General features: G+C 34.9%; 1 protein-coding gene across 5 annotated transcripts in view; it reads right to left on the reverse strand.

Moving 5' to 3' along the window:
* Positions 1–18250, reverse strand: part of LOC122016044 (inositol hexakisphosphate and diphosphoinositol-pentakisphosphate kinase VIP2-like) — a 66463-nt gene that overhangs the window by 13064 nt on the left and 35149 nt on the right. For 4 of the 5 annotated variants that reach the window (XM_042573192.1, XM_042573189.1, XM_042573191.1 and 1 more), the window contains 11 exons: positions 12092–12166; positions 9469–9554; positions 9141–9344; positions 8960–9059; positions 8794–8864; positions 7391–7475; positions 5646–5804; positions 5334–5376; positions 1834–1916; positions 1438–1500; positions 1287–1361 (listed from right to left, as the gene is read on the reverse strand). In XM_042573192.1, the coding sequence (XP_042429126.1) occupies positions 1287–1361; positions 1438–1500; positions 1834–1916; positions 5334–5376; positions 5646–5804; positions 7391–7475; positions 8794–8864; positions 8960–9059; positions 9141–9344; positions 9469–9554; positions 12092–12166 (1044 nt within the window). The remainder of the gene's footprint in view (positions 1–1286; positions 1362–1437; positions 1501–1833; positions 1917–5333; positions 5377–5645; positions 5805–7390; positions 7476–8793; positions 8865–8959; positions 9060–9140; positions 9345–9468; positions 9555–12091; positions 12167–18250) is intronic. The other variant, XM_042573190.1, reaches the window with a different exon arrangement.

An 18250-nucleotide genomic window follows, 5' to 3' on the forward strand; every position in this document is an offset into this window, starting at 1 on the left:
AGGCATGTGAGTGCAGAGTGAAGATACAAATATAAAATTAGTGGATGTGCTAATTATATATAGTTGAACTTGTCTAGCTAAGTTCTTGGAAAAGGAAAGTCAATATTAGTGTTTAGGCACGTGAATAGAGATGAAAGATGAAATATAAGAATTGTAGATATGCTAATAAAATATAATTGATGTTGTTTAGGTGAGTTCTTTTTTATAAAAAAAGTTGATTCTAGTGCAAAGTCCAGCATCAATAATCAATGCATGATTAGGGAACAAAAAAAAAGTGAAGTTCCAAGATCAATAATCATAGATGACAACGGCAGTTTTATGCATCTGATCATGGGCAAGTTTGGTGTATGACACTTGACAGATAATGAGAGGAGAGAAGCTAGTTCAATAGACTTGTTTTATCAAACATTTAATCCTTACAAGAGAATCATAATTATCTCTTATAAAAAAAATAAAAATAATGCAAGGATTAGCTCCGATAAAAAATGTCTCGACTCAGGTATATCATATTCATATATGACAAGGATATATTTTAATCTGATAATTCACTGAACCAACATTGAGAATTCAGAAGAATTTTTCATGTGAAAATTAAATTATTTCAAGGATTCTTTATATTTAGATAATTTGGAAATCTTCTTACACTGATGAATTTAATAAAGCTAACCTTGACCTTGAAAAGTAAGGTTTATGAAACTTAGGCTATTGATGAAATCCTAGATTTCTAACTCCTTCACTTAGTTACAAAACCAACACATCTAAACATCTAACTCCTTCAACTAGTACCTAACTCCTTCAACACATCTATGTGTCTTGGCCTCAGGTACTGAATTTGTTTGACATCAAAAGTTCCATTGGTATTCAACTTAAAATGATCAGAGCATCAAACGCAACATAACTTCTAAAATGATGTTTTTCTCATATCAAAGTTAGTTGAAGGAGCATATAACGAAGTTTCCAGAATCTCGAGCTAATACAGAATCTGGGAGTTGGAGGAAAAGAATTCCATACTTAAGCGTTAAGAAAGAAATGTAAGTTCAACTGATCCATGCTGACAACAAATAAGGAGTATATGTCAGTATAATTGAAAAGGTTCCGTCATTCATCAATTAAACAAGGATGATAATCGATAGTCAAAAGGAAGAAACTTTCATGCTGAGGAAATCCTAGTATCAGCCAAGAAACCCTCAAATCCATAAGTTTATTTATAATTCTCATTTCAATTGAGATAGACGTGGATTATAGTCTTACAAATACAAAATTATCATATGTAGGGCATAACCAACCTTAGCTTCTTCCATCTCACTGCTGGCATCTTCTAGTCCATCCAACATTGAAGAGTCTTTACTAACAAGTGAAACCTAGGGCAACAAAGACTTTCATATGTCATCCAATGCAACATATTTTTAACAGGCTAAACACAGTGCTATAATCAACCAGAATCGGTGTTAACTGTCCCTCTAGATCAAGAAGGCCTTTTGCAAATGCTGCTGCTGACATCTGCGAAGAAATTGGTTCATGAAAATAACTACTTTTACAAAAATTAAGAATTATCAAGAAAGATCAATGGTAGCAGAATAGATTTTTTTATCTTAACCATGAGTTTTCCGCACACCACATTGGATGTGAAACTATACTCCATTTGGAGTAGGAACAACAAAGTTAAATCTCTACCAATAATGTTGTCATATGAATTTGAACCCCCGTTCATTAGCAGAAAATCCTGTCGATCTAACTTCCCCGTACATTAATAGAGAGTCCTCGGATCTCACTTACCATTAGCCCAAGCTACTACTGAAAGAACAGAAATTTATTTAATCAACCAAAGAATACCTGAACACGGCCCTCATCTGAGCTATAAATCTTTAGATCATGTCGATAAGTACTATGAAGACGGAGTAGGCCTGTTCCTTCACCTAAACATTACAGAAAATTAGTGTTCAATCATCAGATCTCTGAAAATCCTAGCTCATAATGAAATCATAGACAATGCAGTCGAAAACAGTAGCTACAATGTTTGCATTCAAATATATCAGAAAATAATTTCACACAATAGTTTAATTCATTGGGAAAAAAAATGCTTCAATGCTGTACATATCTCCTAACTCATTTTATATTTTGTTGCTTGCAGAAATCCGCAGATTCTCATTACACTTAATCACAAATGATGACAACCAAGTTTCAAATAGTTTCCACCCTTATGACTGGAATCTGTGAAATTGGCTAAAAAATCATCGAGCACTTCTGCAGTTTGCAACAAAACTTTTACAACTAGCGACTCCACTGATAGACTAATTAGCCACCTTGATCATTACTGGCCAAAAAGGAACATAGGATGGCACGCTATGGCCTTGATAAGTAGTCCAAGCCATCCAAACGCAAATCGAGAAAGACCCAAGTCTAGATTTCCTATATTATCCTATCACCAAGTTATCAGCTACCAAAGCAAACTCCCAAGACAACCTAATGGAGGGTTACTAAGCCCACCATTACCCAGCCAATCCCAGGACTACTCAAAGAACCTGATCCAAGTAAAGCATAAGTTATATATATATATATATCTTCCAAGGTCAAAATAATGGCTAAAGTAGTAAAAAAGGCAGGTCACATCAGCTTTTTCAAAGGAGAAGATACTAATAAAAATAGATTTGAAAAAAAAAAAAAAAGAATACAGATTCCTAAATAAAAAGGGGAGGTGGCAGATTTTTTCACCATTATATATCTCTCCTAATATGTTCTTCCTGTCTGAAGTAAAATAACTGAAAAATGAGTATTCTCCAACATTTCTCTCCGCTAACACCCCTTTGAAAGTAGATGTTAGAATCCTAATTTCTTTGGTATGTAAAACTTAAGTTCTTCTCGCACAAGTAAATATCAGAACTTGCTTAGTTACAAAGTCTCCTATCTGTCGTCTCTTTCTCATCTCTCAATGTAAATATTGAACTTGTCTAGTCTCCTTCTCAATACTAACTCAGGACCAAAATAAATACTAGAACTCTAATTTTATTTTTCTTTGCAATCTTTTATAGCTTAATTTTGGCACTTCATCTTTGCAAATTTCAGTATCCAATGATACTTTCAAATCAAAGAATGTTGAGCAAGCATCTATCAAATCTTCTGAAGATCAAACCAACTTAATTATTTTTTTTATAAATCATCAACATCGGTCAAAAGTATCCTTGCCATCAAACCTATTAAATAGTATCTTCATTGTATTCTATATTATTCCATATTCTTTTATCAGCATTGGATTTATAGAAGTATGGTCTTAATCACTGGTTTGAAATAGGAGATTTGGTTTTTAAAAAGAGTTGCCAGAGAAGTTTGGGCCGAACTAGTATGTTCTCACCACTCACCACAACATCTAGAATGTTCTCAAGTGTCTGTACTCCAACACGAGGGAGGAGTTAATATTAATTAGGCAAAAATAAAAAGAGATCCCTTTTTATTGGAATCATCAAAAGGGCACCCCTTTTTTATTTTTTATCAAAAGGGTGCTCCACCCCACCAGTCTCCCCTGGTAAAATGGCACGACTGCCCTCAAACTTCCACCACATGCATTAAATCATCAACAGACGCATTGTAGCAACTACGAAACTATAGCTGCTACAACGTGAATGATAGGTGAGCATGTCAAATTTATATTGTAGTAGCTACAAAACTATAGCTGCTACAATAGTTGTAGCAACTACAATTTCATAGTTGCTACAATATGAATGTGTATGTGAACAAAGTTGAATCCGTGTTGTAGCAACTATGAAATCGTAGCTACTACAATGTAAATGTTTTTAATTAGGTTAGGTATGTGTTGTAGCAACTACGAAACTGTCTGCTACAACAAGAATGTTGTTGAACGTGTCAAAACACCATATTTAATGCTTGTGGTAGAAATATTGGGGGAAACCTTATCATTTGGAATGGGGCGCCCTTTTGATTAAAATAATAAAGGGGCGCCCCTTTGATGATTCAGAAAAAATGAGACTTCCTTTTGATTTTTTTCCCATATTAATATATATGTGGGTGTTAGAACTTAGAATTAATGATTGAGTCTCACATCGACTATTATGGTGTTTGCCAAAGATTGGTATCAAAGTGTAGTTATGTTCTTTTACTTAACAATAATAATATTTCATCCCTCTCTTTCAACTATATATATCATAGTGCTATGAAAAAATAGATCGGTTTTGTCATTCTTCCAAAAAAAATTCAAATTACCATTTTATATTCTAATATTAGATGGTAAAAATTTTAATATAGAAATCCAATAACCCATAGCATTAAAAAAAATCTAACAAAACCCTAAACCAATTCACACAGTGCCACTCAACTGTTCCTCTACTAATTCTAGAATTTGGCCAACCTCTACCTCTGACAATCAGCCAAAGGGACTTGTTGTCACCTAACTCCAACTGCTCCAAGTACCCAACGACCACCACCTACATCCCTATACGCTACAGTGAAATCCTTTCATAGTTTCATCCTTGTCTCTCTCTTTTTCTTTTTCATTCATAGACTCATATTCCTATATTTAGGGGGTGTTTGGTTGATGGGTTTGGGAATGAGGGAATGGAATGATAGTAAAAGATAGTGTTTGGATTGTGGGTTTGGGAATGACATTTTGGGAATGATTACTAGATTTATGGGAATCAACCAAACTCATATAACTTGATGGGTTTCATTTCCATTCCTATTTCTATTCCACCCTACTATCAAACTCATACCCATAGTCATTCCCATCATTTAACCAAACACCCCCTTAGATAGAAACTACATCTACACCTTCAACAACTACTTCATCATTAGTTTTTTAATAATAATTTATTTTTAGGTTCTAAAATTTAGATATATTTGGAATTGTTGCAATAGTTATGCAAATGATTCCAACTAATTAGCTTGTCGGAGTCAGTTTCTGGTTCCATATGCAATTCGGCCAATTGACTCACTAATTCGCCTACTGAACCAATGAGCCAGAGCTTTTCCAATTCGACTTATGAAGATTTGTGAAGGATCATAAAATATATATAAATTTCCCGTGGCATATTTCAAGGGCTAGAACAACTTAGCTAAAGAAATAGTAGTACTACAATTTATATGTTTCAACTTTTAAAATGTACGATGCTGGTAGTGGTTTGGGCATGCCAATTCAACTTTCAGCAACATATCATTTTAGTTATTTTACTGAAGAAACACAATTAGTAATAACATCATTTATGTTAAACGTTATTTCAGAAGCTGTAACTCAGGTTTGTATTAACTAGAATAACTTTGCAATTGTAAATCACCAGGAGGTTATGGATCTAATCAAACAACAACATAAGCTGCTGGATTATAACCTGGATACATATTGTTCCGAAAGAACCTTCCCAGCTCTTCTGCCTGGAAAAGAAAATAAGCATAGTCACAACAAAATATACCAAGCCAGCAAGTCATGGATAACCACCCAAAGTAAACAATGATCATTTCTCAAGAAATGTGTTTATAAGGACATAGTTAAGAAGATGAAAGATTGAACCACTTCCCATTAACCAACACAACTAAGAGAGACATTAACTACAGTCAGCAAAACTTATTCAACTCATTGTATCCGAACTAGAAAAAGACATGAATAGTAGGGACAGATTGGAAAAAGACATTGCAGTATATACCTGTTTTCTTCCAGCATGAGTAAGAACACCACCGTACTTCAGAACCATGAGAGCTTCAACAGGACGCTCATCTTCACAATCGGCGTTGGGTTTTGGTAGTTTGACCCATTTTGATGGTTTCAGTTGCACCTTCCGGTAGATTCCTGAAAAATGGCCACCCTGATGCCATGACAGTAATTTTTAAAAAAGAAACTGATTAATTTTGAGTGTTAATTGATCCCTTTCTGGAATGTATTATACAAAAATGAAAGCATATGTTTACATGTCAAGAAAAGTCAGTACAGCAGCATGAGGGAGAATCAACAGTATATCATATTATCATATGAAAGAAAAAAAACCTTTATTTCATAGAAATCAGTTGACAAGATGAATGCTATTAAAATAACTATTTCATAACTGTAACAGCTATCATTTTAATGAGTCAAAGTCTTGGTAGGAATCAGAAGGACTGCCCTAATCTTTTTTGAAGTACAGTCAGTAAATACAACTACACAGTTTTCAAGATTTAAACTTCTGAATCCATAGGCTGGTTTATTCATCCATTATATAAGATCAAGTTTCTTGTGGTAGTAGGTTGATCACTTTCTTTGAATAAAATGAATTTATTCCAAATGATTATGAGATTAATGAGCTGTCAATAACCAAACTAATAAGAAACATGAAAACACTGCACGCTCATAGGCTAACATCATCTGTAAAGATTTCAATTATTCAACATTCTGTCAAAGACAATGTATTAATGTAACCACCATTCTTTTGGCTTCACGATGACATTTCCATTTTTGAAAATGGAGGGAAAGATCCAAATCATTTATGTGTCCCTTAATATAATATTTTTAGAGTATGCACGACAAAAGATAAATGAAATTTCTAAACTTGACCACAAGTAGAAGTGTTGTTAGCAGGGTCCAAACATGTCAGCATTTCTTCACTTTAGTAAAAGGTACAAGGTGAACCAACAAAATCTCATTATTCAACTGATTTAATCAATCAATAGTTCATACTAAAACTTATTGCTTAAGGTTGGCAGTAGAAACAGAAAAAGGTCCAAGCAAAATCAAGTTTAAGGTCTTAAATGATGAGAATTCTCTACTTATACACTGAGGAGAGACGCAAACTATAAAGAGAAACAGTGACCACATTTCATCCAACTAGCAAGCTTCCCACAAGAAAGAAGCATTGCCTCACCCAATCCTATCTCCTAGGTTGCTAGAGCTTTATCTCAAGCCATCCTCCTCATTTTCTAGGTAAAACACAAGAATCCTTAAAGGACAAACCCAAAAGACAGCTACCAGATTTCGGAAGCAGCAGCAAGTTCAAGTATTTTGGAAATAAAAAGATAAAGCCTCAAAGAATTTGTAGAGGTATATTCTTTTAAGAAGCAAAAGAGCACGCCCACTATATTGAAACATAAATTTCCTCCTAGAAAGTAAACTAAAACAAATAGTTCGAGTACACCTAGAAAAATAAATCCAAAGAGACTCATGGTTATGATAGACGAGAAGAAATAGCGTCAGACCTCCTTGAGCAACAATTTTTTTTAAGAACAAAATGTAATACTGCCCTCTCATTTCATCAAGTGATAATATAATATAAGTGTACACAAAACCATACCTTTGACCATCATAAAAACAGGGCTACTGATATGAGACAAGACACCTACTTCCCAATGACCATCAAATTTTTGTGCATCAGAAAACATGAATCTTAATGGAAGCCATAACATAGGCAATGGATAAGAGTACCTCTTCAAGTACTGCTTTCACCTGACGAAGTTTTTCAGCATGCTCGATGTCTTCAGTTTCACTATCACTTTCACGACCAGACCTACTATATCAAAAAAGATTGTATGATCACCCAAACCAGAGCAGTGTAGAAGTAACCAGTTATTAGTTTGTCTATATTCCATGAAAGTCTTATAGAGTATTCAGCATGTGGCTGCAGCCATGGGCAGACCTAAATGGAAATCTTATTGTAAAGACCGTTGTGTAAAATACAATAGGCCTTGAAAATTATGATAACTTAAGGTTTTCTTTTAAAATATCAAAAAAAAATAATAGATTCCAGTGATTGAATCCAGATTCACCAAGCCCTATCGTGCATTATTGTCAATTTCGATTTTAAAAAAGGCAAAAAGAAATTAAAAAGGACTGTGAGGAATGAGGACCACATCCTTCTTTCACAAATACACTTTCCGAAAATCACAACCTTAGCAAAAAAAAATTCTCTTAACAACATCAACATGGGCTGTGTTTGTTCGATCTTCAACATGAGTGAAATGCATCACGGATCTCCTTTTCGGTGCATGAGTTGATTATGGTGATAAACATAATTCTAATTGTTTTAATTCTTAACAATATTTGCTATGCAGATCAAGGTTTAAAATCTCGACTAGGTGTCAATCTGGACCGAAATCATACGATTTCGGTATCGTGCCGTGTTAAAATGATTTCGATATTTTTAAATATAAAATATATTAATTAAGAGTAAAACATAATCTAAATATTTAAAATACAAAAATAAAATATTTTTTAAATATATATATATAATTAATAGGATAATTTGATTAGGATTTAGTTAAGCCTACTTAAAATATTCCTAATATAGTTAGGAGCTATTGAAATTATTAAACTAGGTTTATTTAATCTTTATTGTTGCGTCGGTCATGCGACAAGTCTGCCGCGACCGCGGGACTCGCGTGACAAGTTTGCCCCAGCCGCAGGGCTCGCGTGACAAGTCTGCCCTGGCCGCGGGGCTCGCGCGATGAATCCACCTCGGCCATAGCCACAAAGCTCGCGCGACGAGTCTGCCGTTGTCGCGGGGCTCGCGTGACAAGTCTGCCAGGACCGCTGGGCTCGCGCGACGCCTCTGAGGCCAGTCGTGGACCTCGAAACCTCAGGAGTGCTGGTGTCGGTCTCCAGATGAAACAAAATGTTTCGCTTGGTACAAGCGGTTCAACGCAAGATTTTAATCACTAATGCAGATTAACTATATATGATGTTGAAATTTTTTGTTGTAATTATGGTGTTATCCCTTGATGAAAATTCTGGTCTGCCACTAGCTGTAACAATCCAGGATTTGGGGCATCAATACTATTACTTGCAAACAATAGAATGATCTCTAGTCAGGCAAACCTGCTATTACCCACCTTTTACGTGGAACAAGGAGTCGGGTCGCATCCAACAGATCTTGGAGCTGAACAGCACTTTTGAGTTTTGTCTAGAAAATGGGTGTGGAAAATGAATATCAGATAAGGTAAATAAACTAAATAGTAAATACTGCTTAAAATTTGAACTCCTCAAATCATGAGACACCTCAGCTCTTGCTCTCCCACCATTGTACTTCAACATTAAATTTAGTAATTTTTCTTCTGTTACTTTTAGTTTAACCTTCTGCTTTGGAGTTCGATCGCCACTAGAAATAACAATATATATCTTCAGGAAAATTCTAAATCGGGATATTAGAAAAACTCTAAATCAGTCAAATAGCCCTTACTGACGAATAACTGCTATAACACATCGAAGCTCTTCTGACTGGCCAAATGTTCCAATTAGTCCACTTCCTTGACGTGTTAACCCCTCAGACTGGACAACTTCTTTAACTTTCCAAGGAAGGCTAGGAGGAATAGTTGATGATAAATGGGGAGCTTTGGCATCGAGGAACAATTTCCTTAAAACACATGCAGCATCATCATAATACCTATGCAATAAAAGTGATTATTTGTGAGACAAAATTATGATTTGCAAAACTTTTGAACAACATCCATATTCCATAAAAAAAAAATAACTCATAACAAAATACAGATGAGAAAGAAGACAATTACTTGTACGAATTCTTCACAAAACTCCAGCCGTTGACATCACAAACATATGACCTTCCTTCACACCTTAATAGATCAAAGCCACAAACCTGCTGGAACTTCCCAGCGATTAGTGGTGAAAACACAATAAAGCAACCACTCAGTTCTCAAAATGAGTATGTTATGTTAATAAGCATGCAAAACAGGAAACAACGTAAATAGATTCAGATTGCAATCATGTATTTTCTTTTGAATTGCTAATAATGGATATTTTGGAAGGCTAAATTCCATTTATTTAGGAGGACAAGTATCTTCAATGAGTGTTATTATTTTAAAATTTTTCATCATCTTTCAATGAATCACTCAATCTTCAATAGTATTTTGAAGTTTTTGATTGTTAGTTATTAATGTTAAGGTTGGCGCAAGTCAGGGACATCTGCTTCTAGAGTTTTCAATAACTTCATTTTAGGAGTTTCTGAAATGCTCTCGAGTTTCCCAAAAATCTCCAACTTAGAACTTTGTAGAACCATTTCAAAAATTTTCTTTGGCTGTAAAGAAGCAACCATGTAAATGAGTCATCAAATTGAGTTATAGCATAGGTGAACTTAATAAATTCTTCCACCTCATAAGTGTATGGTTCTCGTCCAACAAGAGAACCAAATCAGTTGAGATTGCCTATCGAGCCACTTCAAGGAGAAAATTTTGCCCGTACATGGTCAGTACCAGAAGAAACTCTTAGTCACTATAGCTTATATTGCAAGAGCATTCGTAGGAATTTAGAAGCTCAATCATATCACTGTAACAGGTAGAAGATCTGACTCAAGTCCTATTCTCTAGGGCAAATTTTGTGAGAGGTTCTTGTTGGTAGTGAGATTACTGCACCCACTTCAGAAAACGTAGATTCAGAAAGTGCTTTTGTCCAGTTCATTAAGCACATAGGAGATCTCAGCCCAAGGAACACCAAAAAGCGATGCCTAACTTCAGCTTCTCAGTTAATGGCAGTCTTTTAAGATGAGATGTAAATCAACTAACACTTTATGAAGGTATGGTCGTTGTAAAATCTCCAAACTAGATTCAGAGTACAAAATTAGTGTGTCATTGCTGAGAAAAATCAGCATCCACTGCTAAAAGATTAAGCGTAGTGCTTGTTGCTACTGTAAGTGGATGGCCTAACCAACTCTCTCTCGTGAAGTTGGAGAATCTCTAGAAAACCAAGACGCTCTACAAGTAAATGGAATAAAGAATGAGGAATAAATACTTTTCAGTAACAAATGGAAAAGGCAAGCTCAGAAACATGCTGAGTTGAAGATATAAAGGCACACATAAAAAGCAACAACACAAGGGGAGCTGGTGCTTAGGTGGGGTAAGAGAAAAGACAATACAAACTTTTAGTAAAGAGGTGCAGTGTGCTACAAGTGCAGGAACATGTGAATATTGGTCAAGGAATATGTCAGCAAAAATAAAAGTAGCACCTACAATCAGCAAGAAGATTCTATCGAATGAGATATTGAAGCATATTTAGCTATTCATGAGAAGAAGCATGCTCCTGTGGTATTGTAACCATTGTTTTTGTTAGATAAAATAGAAATAAATAACTTATCTGTGCCACTGATTGGTCTAATTCCCTAGCCTCTAAATTAGGTAATCCATTGACCTAACAATAAGATACATATTTCTTAACATGATATCAGAGCTTACCCAACCCCGCCTATCTCATCTCGTCGCCTCTTTCAACGTCGTCTTATCTTCTTTTCAAATGCCCTATCCTCTTCATCAAGCAGGAAGCAACACAGAAGCTATCATTCATGCTCAGCAAGCAACGCAGAAGCTATCATTAATGCTCAGCACTGCTAACAAAGGCTCTTCACCTTCCCATTTGTCAGTAAACCCATTTGTACTCTATCCTTCTCACCCACATCATGAACCACTTAAACCTAGAGCCTAGCCCACCCCTGCTATGTGTCCTTCTATTGTCATCTCATGGGTTTTCTTGTTGGACGAAAAGGAAAGTTTGCGGACCTTGTCCAACCCAATTTTTGCCTGTATTATAATTAAAAGAATTGAATCAATTAAGTGAAAAGTGTAAAGTGTAAGTGAAGAATGAGACCAAAGAAAAATTAAAATAATTTGACTTTTTTTTTAAAAATGACTTAATTGATTAGAATACTAGTGATACATCCATGTATATGGATAAGAGCTTAATGGAGGGTTACCATTCATGTAACTAATCCCAAATAGTGGAGACAAATATTGCTTGATGATGATGTCTCAAAGTTGGTCTTGTGGGCTTAATAGCTCTAAAATAATATCTTGGAGATGTTTAAAATTTTACAATAGATAGCCACATTCTATATTCAAACTAGCTTGCAAAAAGGAAACTATAGCTACATACTAAAGCATTGTCTGATGAGCATGCCTTCTCAATGGTTACATGAAAAGAGTTAATCACCCTAGTTAAAGAAGCAGAAAAGCTATTCACTAGTGAGTAGCAAGGGCATAGACCTGCCAATTATTTTTTAATGAAATTTAACAAGTAGAAAATTGATATGAACAATAAGAATAATGACAAAAAAATTAAATAATATTTTTGTTAAAGAAAACTAGAAAGTGTAGAGGCATTAGTTTTTAGGTATAAATGAGAAATTACCAATTGGCAAAAAGCAAGACACACATCTCTTGCCATTTCTTTCTCACCAGGAGTTAAGAGAACAGGATACCTCACCTATAGCAGAAAAAAAAGGATCAGAAGAAAAATGTCACTGAAAAAGCAATCAGTTTTTATGGTGAACTGAATGTAAACCAAGCATCACAAATCCATTTCACCTGTAGAATGCTAGACCATGTGATAAGGAAAACCAGATGACACAAAATACATGCCAGAAGTAGTTTCTTAGGGTTATTGTCACAATAATAAAATAGAAAGTGATTTTATTTTCAACAATAACAACAACCAACCCTTATCCCACTAGGTGGGGTCGGCTATATGAATCCTTTTACGCCATTGAATTATATCTCCTACTATATCATCATATATACTTAAATAAATTGTTTATCTTATTTTATTATTGCTAACCAACTCTTTTATGGTATTCCTCTTCCTCATTTAATATGTGTGTTTGTCATAGTTTTACATCGCCTAACCACATATCATCTTAAACATGTCTCTCAAAATTTTCCCTCAATAGATGCATTCCGTCTCTTTCTCTCTAATGCTCTCATTTCTTATTCTATCCATCCTCGTATGTCCACACATCTACCTTAATATTCTCATCTCTACAACTCTCATCTTCTGGTCATATGCTCTAGTCATAGCTTAACATTCAGCTCCATATGACATAGCAGGTCTAACTACGATTTTGTAGAACTTTCCTTTAAGTGTTTTATGGTCACACCTGACACTTTCTTCCATTTCAACCATCATATTTGTATTCTTTGTAAGACATCTCTCTCAATCCCTCCATTATTTTGTAAAAATGATCATAAATATTTAAACCTCTCGATTCCGGACAACTCGTCCTCTTATATCTTAACAATTGTCTCATTATAGCTAATATTGCTAAACTTAAATTTCATATATTTTATCTTTATTCTACTAAACCTAAAACCTTTCGCTTCTAGTGTTTCCCAAAGATTCTAATAGCATTTACTCCTTCACGTGTTTCATCTACCAAAACAATATCATATGAAACAACATGCACCACGGTACTATGTCTTGAATGTGTGCAGTAAGTTTGTCCATAATTAATGTAAAAAAATAGGGAATTAGAACTAATCCTTGATGTAACCCTATCTTTATTGGAAATGCTACAGTTAAACCGCCTGAAGTTTTTATACTGATCGTTACATTCTTATATATATACTTAATTAGTTCAATATATGTTATGCTAACACCTCTCTTTTCTAGAATTCTCCATATAATTTCTCTTGAACTCTATCATAAATTTTTTCTAAGTTAATAAATATCATATGTAGATCTTGGTCCTGCTTCCGATATTTTTTGATTAGTTGTCTAAGAAGATGTATAACTTCTATTGGCGACCTTCCAAGCATGAACCCAAATTGATTTTTGGTCGTCGTGATATCCTTAATTTTATTTCTATTACTTTTTCCCAAGTTTCATGGTATGACTCATTAGTTTAACACCCCTGTAGTTGCATAATTTTGTGTGTCTCCCTTATTCTTATATAAGGAAACTAGAGTACTTACACTCCATTGATCAGGCATTTTTTTGTTTTTAATATCATGTTAAATAATTTTGTAAATCATTCAATACCTTATTTCCCTAGACACTTCCATACCTCTATCGGAATATCATCTGGTTCAACGACTTTTCCATTGTGCATCTCATTTAAAGTTTGTTCTACTTCTGAAGTTTGAATTCTAAGATAAAAATTTAAATTTTTATACTCAGTTGACCTACTTAAATTACCTAAGTTAAGTTGGTCATCTAAATCTTCATTAAAAAGTTAATGAAGATACCTTTTCTACCGCTCTTTTATTTTTTAATCGTTTACTAGTACCCTATTACATCCATCTTTAATACATTTTATTTGGATAAGATCTCTTCTCTTCCTTTCTCTCACTTTAGCTATTTTATAAATGTCTCTTTCTCAATTTGTATCTAATTTTTTGATATAATCGTTCAAAAGTTTTATTGTTTGCTTCATTCACTATTTTCTTAGCATTTTTCTTAGATATTGTATATTTTTTAAAGTTTTCTTAATTCTTACAAATATATTGATCCTGTCCGAATGTTGAATCAACGGACGCTGGGCACGTGGCGCTCCCGGCTGCTGACGTGGATCTTCGACTGGTTGCGCGAACCTCCGGCGAACCTGCACAGAAGTCGGGTCGGGAAGGGGTTCCCGGCGGCGACCCTCCGACGCTCAAGTCAGGCAAGCAAACAATGAAGAAAGTGGCTCCAGAGGTGTTGAACGCGTACCTCCGGCGAAGTATGCGGCTCTTTATATAGAGCGGTGAAAGAGCTCCTACACGTCCACCGAGGCGCGTACGTATCCGCAGCCCATACCTCGGTATGTGTCTATCAGAAACGCCATACCGCTACAGTCCAATCACGTCTTCATGGGACAAAGAACACCTCGTTGTCGGACTTGAGTACGGCTTCCATAGGACTTACCGTCCGAAGATGTTCTGCCTTCTTACCCACCACCGCCGGAAGTCCGTCCGTACCGGAAAGAGCGTCGTCCGGACGGCCCTCATCCTCTACGGCGGCTGGGGAGACTTCCGGGCGGGTGCTACGTAAGGACTGTTAGCACTATGCTACCTTATATCTTCGACCAAGCCTGACTTCCGCTCGGCCATTCTTTACTGTTCCATTGAGCGCCGGATCTCGACTCCTATCCGACCGGCCGGGAGGTCAGCCTCTCCTTCTCCGGTCAGCCGACCTGTCCACCTGGCCTTTTGACTTCCACATGGCGTCGACCCCTCCAAACGAGGGCCACCTGTTCTATCTGCCGGATCATATATAATTCCTTAAAAGCTATTCGTTTCTCCTTCACTTTCTCTTATACTTTCTCATTCCACCACCAAGATTCCTTACTTAGTGATACATGTCCCTTTAACTCACTGAGTACACTCTTAGCTACTATTTTCAACTTTGATACCTGAGTATACTCTTAGCTATTATTTTCAACTTTGATACCATTTTATCTAATGTCGTATTAGAGTCACCGTATATTTCACCTAATACTTATACTCCTACCTTCTCCTTAAATATATTTTGCTTCCCATCTTTTAACTTCCACCACTTAATTCAAGGAGTCGTATATATTTTTTTCTATTAATATTATGTTTGAGACGTATATCCAATACTACTAACCTATGTTGAGTAGTTAAGTTTTCTCCAGGGATAACCTTACAATCTTTATAAATCTTTCTATCCTTCTTCCTAACAATGAGAAAGTTTCTTAAAAAATGTATTAGTTAATATAAAGTTATATGTTATCGTAAAATCTAATATAGTTTTCCCTTCTTCATTTCTTGTTCCAAACCCATAACCCCCGTATACCCTCTCATATTCCTCATTTTTCACTTCGACATGCGTATTTAAATCATCTCCTATTAAAATCATTTCATTTGACAGAATGTTTTAAATGTTTAATCTAAGTCATCCAAAAATATTGATTTGGTAGCTTCATCTAATCCTACTTACAGTGCATATACACTAATTATATTCATAGTTTCTGTCGTCACTATTATCTTAAGGACTAAAATTATATCCTCTTTTCTAGCTACTTCTACAACTTCATCCTTTAATGAACTATCTACAACAATACCTATTTTATTTTTTGCTTTACTCTTTCCTATACACCATAACATAAAATTCGAGTTCTCTATCATCTTTGCCTTCTAGACTACCCATTTTGCCTCTTGTACACACAAAATACTAATTTTTCTCCTAATCATCATATCTACTACCTTCATTGATTTACCAGTAAGGGTTCCTATATTCCAAATCTTAGACTATTAGTTTTCCTATCATATTTGTTCTTATCCAACGTATGGTTTGAGAAATCTTATTTATTTAACACTACACTTAAGTTCTCATAGAAATATAGCAGTCCTTGCCAATATGTTACAACCAGACCCTACAACACGAACTCTTGCATATTTAGCATTACACCCGAGTTCTAGAGATATAGCGGTCCTTGCTAAAACGTTACAGCCGGACCTTGCAACGCGTTCCTTCCGAAGAACAACTTAGCATTAACAAAATAGTTTAATGGATTCAAGGTCCTCGGAAGGAACAAATGCTAGGATTATAAGAACGAATCTCTAGAATGAATCCATTAAACTATCTCTATAGCTCCCCCATTTGGCTTAGCAACAATCTATATATGAGGATTATTAGAAACCACTTAGACTTCATCTGTTTGACTGAAAGCTTTTCTCAGGCATGTTAGATAGAAAACCTTGGTTAATAGCAAATTAATTTATTTCAATATAACTTTAATTTGAAAGGGAGCGTGCAACGGTAAAATTGTTGTCATATGATCTAGTGGTCAACATAGTTATTTAAGACGTAAGGTGTCCAAAAGTACATAGGTGTTGTAGGACCTGAGGTGCTAAGTGCAAGGTGAGACATATACCTTACCAAAATAAGGTGCTCTGGATATAAATTTTTACAATTCAAACATATATAGAAAATTTCTGCCAAAATATTTCACTAACAAAACTATAGTCTATAAAATATTAAATAATAATGGAAATATAAAATTCACTAACATTCAAATATTGAAATAGTTTATCTTTATAATCAAAATCAAACTTTAATTAAAGAAAAAACAAAATTCAAATATCTAAATCATCAAAATCTTCATCATCTTCCTCAATTATATCATTATCATCATCACCAGATGTTTCAAATTTGTATCAAGTTGAATCTTCATCAGTTTTCGCAAGCCGATTTTTTTCTTGCCTTCATCAATAAGTTAACTTGTAGAAGATCTTCTCTTAGTTCTCAAAAATAGTACCATTGTGGTGCTGATTTTCAAAATGGTGTTGATTTCCAAAAAATCAGCATCATAGTGGTGTTAATTTCAACCCCCATAGTAGTGTGTTCTAGGGATTAAGGTGTCGTTTCGTGCCGGGCGCCACAGACGATTTTTACCGTTTCGTCGCCCGGCCGAAACCGGCACCCGACACTCAGTGATTTCGGCGCGTGATACGCGCGGGCGTGGAGCTGTGCTTTCGGCATGTGATACGCGCGTTGATGCGCGCCAGCACAAGCGACACTCGCGATCAATCATAAATCGCGCGACAGAAGGAATCGAATCCTTCTGTAATCGATCGCGCGACAGAAGGAATCGATTCGATTCCTTCTGTCGGGTGCAAAAACCCTATAAAACGTACCAGCGAGAGATCGATTAGCAGCAGCGAAGCGAGGCGAGGCGAGGCGAGGCGAGGCGAGGTGAGCGGCGACGAGGCGAGGCGGTGGCGGCGAGGCAAGGCGAGGCGAGGCGAGCGACGGCGAGGTGAGGCGAGGCGAGGCGAGGCGGGGTCCGGCGGCGCAGAAGGAGTCGCCGGACCCCTGCGATCCACCGCTCGACAGCGGCGTGATCGCTCCCCGCGGCGTGATCGCGATGCGTGCGTTTAAGAAAATAAATTATAATTTAGATTTATAACAATTCCTAAGGTAGGCGTGATATTCCAAACAAGTTTTTATAAATCCTAATTAAATTTTCTCAATAAAAATAAAATATATAAAAAATATATTTAAAAATCAAAATTTTAATTAATATTCTGAAAAATTAATTTTTAATGTTTTAAATTGTATTTAAAAATTTTTAAAAAATTATAATAAATCTGTTTAAAATTTTAAAATAATTATAAAAATTCAGATATATATTATAATATTTTTTATTTAAAATTTAATTTAATTTTTTTAAAAAAATAATAAAAATTCAGATTTATCATTTATATTCTAATATTCTAAAAAAATAAAAATTCTAAAAAAAACTAATGAATTAAATTTATATTTTGATATTTTATATTTTTAAAATAATAATTAATTAATTTGTATAATTATTATATATAAAGTAACATCTTTATGTTAATTTATATATTTATTATAGACAATGTTTTTTATCTTAGAATTAATTTAAAATTTGGATCCATCAATATTAACTTTTGTACTTTTGTAATATATTTAGAAATATTACAAGTCTTTTATTTTAAAAATCTTGATAAAGGTATGCTGTCATGTTTATGATTTCTAATAAAACACTTATAATTTTATGCAATTTTGATCATTCTAAATTTAGAAAGGTGAATTAATATTTTTAGG

The sequence above is a fragment of the Zingiber officinale genome, chromosome 8B, assembly GCF_018446385.1.
Source record: "Zingiber officinale cultivar Zhangliang chromosome 8B, Zo_v1.1, whole genome shotgun sequence".
NCBI lineage: Eukaryota > Viridiplantae > Streptophyta > Magnoliopsida > Zingiberales > Zingiberaceae > Zingiber > Zingiber officinale.